The following is a 4,030-nucleotide window of genomic DNA, read 5'->3' on the forward strand; positions in this document are numbered from 1 at the left end:
CTAAAATGTCAGGTACAGGAGCTTGATGCAGCAGGAGGGGACAAGGAGCCTCCTGGACCAGCCTGAGAGTCCTTGTGCCCAGGAAGCTGAAGGCCATGGCACTGTGCTCTTCCCCAACAGGTCCTGCAGGTCACCAGCAGCACTGGGAGATGCTGCTGGCACCAGCTTCCTCCTGGTGCTCAGAGGTCCCATGTTGCTTCTGCACTAGATCCAGGGGTGCTTTCAAGGTGAAGGAGTTTGGGTGCACTGGATTGCACTCAGAGTTGTCCTGCAGCCAGGTTTCCAAAGAGGAGAGATGTGAGAACAAACTGCTCTAAAGACTTTACATTTGCCACGTCAGAAATCATACCTCCAGTGATCAAACCCCACTGCACTCCTGCCACCCCACCAAACCCACCCCTAACAAAGGTGGTGGACTCCTCCAGCCTTGTGGAGCTTCACAGTGAGAGGTTTCAATGGCAGGGTGAGTTTGTACATCTGGTACATGACAGAAAGAACATTTACCCTACAGTTCTAGAGGAATTAGCCAAGAAGGAGAGATCTGGGGAAGAAAGATCAGTTCCCAAGCAAGAGGCACCACTTGCAAAGTTCTGAGCACAGTTTGTCCACTTCAGCTGGCCTCTGCCTCTCCCCTTTTGCCATTTTGTGGTTCCAAACAGGTAAACTCAGCTGGGAGGTGGGTTTGTTCTGTCGTTCTGGCCACTTTTCCTTTTGAAACGTGTTCTTCAGAGTGGTCACGTTTGACCTTCGTTGCCATTGGGTCTTCGGTGTCACCTACAGCAAGAAGGAAAGAAGAATTAAAGTCTGAAAGTCCTTCAGTTTGACAGGCCACGGTGACAGGAATGGCTTTAAACTGCCAGAGGGGAGATTGAGATGAGCTCTTAGGAAGAAGTTCATCCCTGTGAGAGTGCTGAGGCACTGGCACAGGGTGCCTGTAAATAGAAGCATTTTCTGGCATGATTTGGAACTTCACCTGCTACTGTCATAGAACCCCAACCTGGTTTGTGTTGAAGGGACCTTAAAGCTCCTCCAGCTCCAACCCCTGCCCCGGGCAGGGACACCTTCCACTAGGGCAGGTTGCTCCAAGCCCCTGTGTCCAACCTGGCCTTGAACACTGCCAGGGATGGGGCAGCCACAGCTTCTCTGGGCACCCTGTGCCAGCGCCTCAGCACCCTCACAGGGAAGAGCTGCTGCCTCAGAGCTCATCTCAATCTCCCCTCTGGCAGGTTCAAGCCATTCCCCTTGTCCTGTCCCTCCATCCCTTGTCCAAAGCCCCTCTCCAGGTTTCCTGGAGCCCCTTTAGGCCCTGGAGCTGCTCTAAGGTGTCCCCTTCAGGAGCCTTCTCTTCTCCAGCTGCCCCAGCCCAGCTCTCTCAGCCTGGCTCCAGAGCAGAGGCGTTAACAGTAACTGGAAGAGCAGCACATGGTGTTGGTAACCAAGAGGAAAGGTGTCCTGGAAATCAACACCAAAGCAAGCCCTGAAGCCATCAGTTCCTGGTGACAGGCTCTGCCTCACCAAGTGCGTGGTGCTGCAGCACCTCTTACCTCTCGTGAGCTGGGCTGTTCTGCACTGCTCCTCTCTGACCTGTTTCATCAGCTGCAGGTTGTGGTCACTGGCTTCCTTGTGGTTCACCATTGGGAAGGGGTAATCTTGACCTGGGGCAGTTTAGAGACAGTGCCCTTTACAGCACTTATCAAGGACGTTTCACTGCAGCAGCAGCAGCTCCAGAGTGACCCACTCTTCAGAAACAGTTCCTATTTCTCTCCACCAAAGAGTAAGAGCTCCCATTTAGACATAAGCTCATAAGAGACCTCAAAAATGTATCTGAGCAAGCGTAAAAGCACAAGATGTTCAGATCCTATTTAAAGACAGCCAAACATCCCCGCCAGACAAGCGCAAAGGCAACAACTTAGATCCAACAGTTTTAGGACATGAAGTGGAGGCAAAAATACGTGCTCTGAAATCAGACTCCAGTAAAAACCTTTCAAGCAGAACTGACAGAAGCAGGCACAAGGACTGAGCCATTTTCAGGAGACAGATGCACAACTTGAGTTGGAAGTTTGGTGCTTCCATCTCACACACGGGATTATTCTGGAAAGCAAAATACTCAGCAAGGTGAGGAATGAATTACCTATGATACACCCTGCTTGCTTCTGCTCCTCTGCGGATGCTGTCCAGGGCTCATAGATGTACTTGGAGGGGAAGTTCTTTAGCACAGGCAAGTACTTCCTAAAACCAGGAATAATATGGGGGTTTATAATCCTGCAGACTCATAAAAGAATGGAAACCAACCTATCCCATATTAATTCTTGGTGATTGTATTGATACTAAAATCCATGGGAAAGTTCCAACTCATTTTGCACAAAAGAACTGGTTTGATGTTCTGAAGCCTCCATAAGGCAAGATCTTCCCAAAGTTAACTTTAGAACATTGAATAAATGGGTTTCCCCTTGACCCAGGACATACCCAAAGCTAAACAGGGTGTGAGGAAGAGCAGATGCGGGGAAATGTTGGACACAGGCTGCTCCTGTTGCTGTAAAATCACTCATGAGAAAGCATCAAAACTCTGGGATAAGGAACCTGAGACTCTGCAGCAAAGAGGGGACACTCAGAGTGGAAAATAAACCCCAAGTGTCTGAAGTTAACCAGACCACCTACAAAGCCCAAGAAACAGAGCCCAGGCTGGAGCAGGGTTGCTGTGGGAGGTTCCACTCGGGTCCTTTAGAGAGAGGGGTCAGCCTGGGGAGCACTCACAGTGCTGGAGGTGGCAGCACGCACAGAGCACTGCAGCGCCCTGCTCAGGCATCACTGCTGCAACCACGGGTATGTCTCTGCTCCTCGGGGCAGCATTTCCCCGGTGTGTTACCCAAACCCGTTGCTATGACCCTGTAAGAGGAGCCAGGAAGCTCTGCTGGAGCAGACCCCACTCTCCACCTACCTGATGTACTGCCCCTCGGGGTCCGTGCGCTTCCCGAAGCGGACGGGGCAGAAGATCCGTGTGTAGCGGTGGAAGAAGGCACTGGCCGACAGCCACATCCAGTTCCCTGCATTGCTGCTGTAGTCAGCATCTAAAAGCAGCTCTTCAAACACCTGCACTTCAGGGACGGGAAGAGAAAGAGAGAAACCCTCTTGAAGTGGTCAAGCTGCAACAAATGAACACAAGCAGGCTGGGAGAGGAGGGGTGAAGCTTGGTGCTGAGAGCACAGCACGGTGCTGGTCGGTGCTCCCCTTCTCCCATGGCACACAGGGAAGGCTCTCCAGCAAGGCAGTTTGCCAGAAGGAGGATAGAGCAACCCAAAGATCTGGCTTCTGGGTTTTCAAGCTGGCTTGGAGCAACCTGGTCTAGTGGAAGGTGTCCCCTGTTTATGGGAGTTGGAACTAGATTAGATTTAAAGTCCCTTCCAGCCCAAACCAGTCTGTGATATGATTCTATGAGGCCTGCTGCAAACTAGCAGGTCTCCAATATCCTCGTCATCCGAAAACCATCAGGCCTTGAGGATGGGAACAACCTCTCACTACTGCACTGAGCGCAGCAGGGCTCAGATGGGGGCAAGAGACCCTGAGCCTCAGGCAGGAAACCCGGCTCTGCAGCACCCCCCCCCACTGCCAGGGGGCTCTGGAGCTCATCCAGAACAGAGAAAACATAAGGACCAGAAGTGAACCTTCATTCCCTCTTCCCAGCTGATCCAAAGGTCCCCCCGTGTCAGGAAGCAGGCGACCGCGTGCCGAGCAAGGTGATGGACCCAACCTTCCTGGCGCAGCTGGGTCATGATGGCATCGATCCACGGGAACCCCGTCTGTGCCTGCACGAGGGAGAAACAGCAGCACAAAGCTTCAGATGCTGCTTTCCTCCACGTCACTGCAAGCCCCACCTCAAAGAGCCAGCAGGGACCAACCCCAAGGCAATAGAAGACAAGTGAAGTGAACCACAGGAGCTGTGGCAACGCGTCTTGTTACCGTTTTCCACCTGTGGAGCCCCTCTGCATCCTCGTGCCACCTGATCTGAAGGCAGATGGGGTTCCCAGCCATC

At 52.5% G+C, this 4,030-nt stretch overlaps 1 protein-coding gene across 1 annotated transcript in view; it reads right to left on the minus strand.

Annotated features, from left to right (window-relative positions):
- Nucleotides 1-610: 610 nt before the first annotated feature.
- The window catches only part of LOC104409615 (cryptochrome-1-like), an 8,116-nt gene continuing 4,696 nt past the window's right edge, over nucleotides 611-4,030 (minus strand). The window contains 6 exon segments of the mRNA XM_010019534.1: nucleotides 611-774; nucleotides 1,545-1,655; nucleotides 2,132-2,229; nucleotides 2,939-3,090; nucleotides 3,663-3,803; nucleotides 3,958-4,030. The exon segment at nucleotides 3,958-4,030 is cut by the window's right edge and continues 20 nt beyond it. Coding sequence (XP_010017836.1) covers nucleotides 611-774; nucleotides 1,545-1,655; nucleotides 2,132-2,229; nucleotides 2,939-3,090; nucleotides 3,663-3,803; nucleotides 3,958-4,030 — 739 coding nt within the window.

The sequence above is a fragment of the Nestor notabilis genome, unplaced genomic scaffold (genome assembly GCF_000696875.1).
Source record: "Nestor notabilis isolate BGI_N333 unplaced genomic scaffold, ASM69687v1 scaffold11088, whole genome shotgun sequence".
Classification (NCBI taxonomy): domain Eukaryota; kingdom Metazoa; phylum Chordata; class Aves; order Psittaciformes; family Psittacidae; genus Nestor; species Nestor notabilis.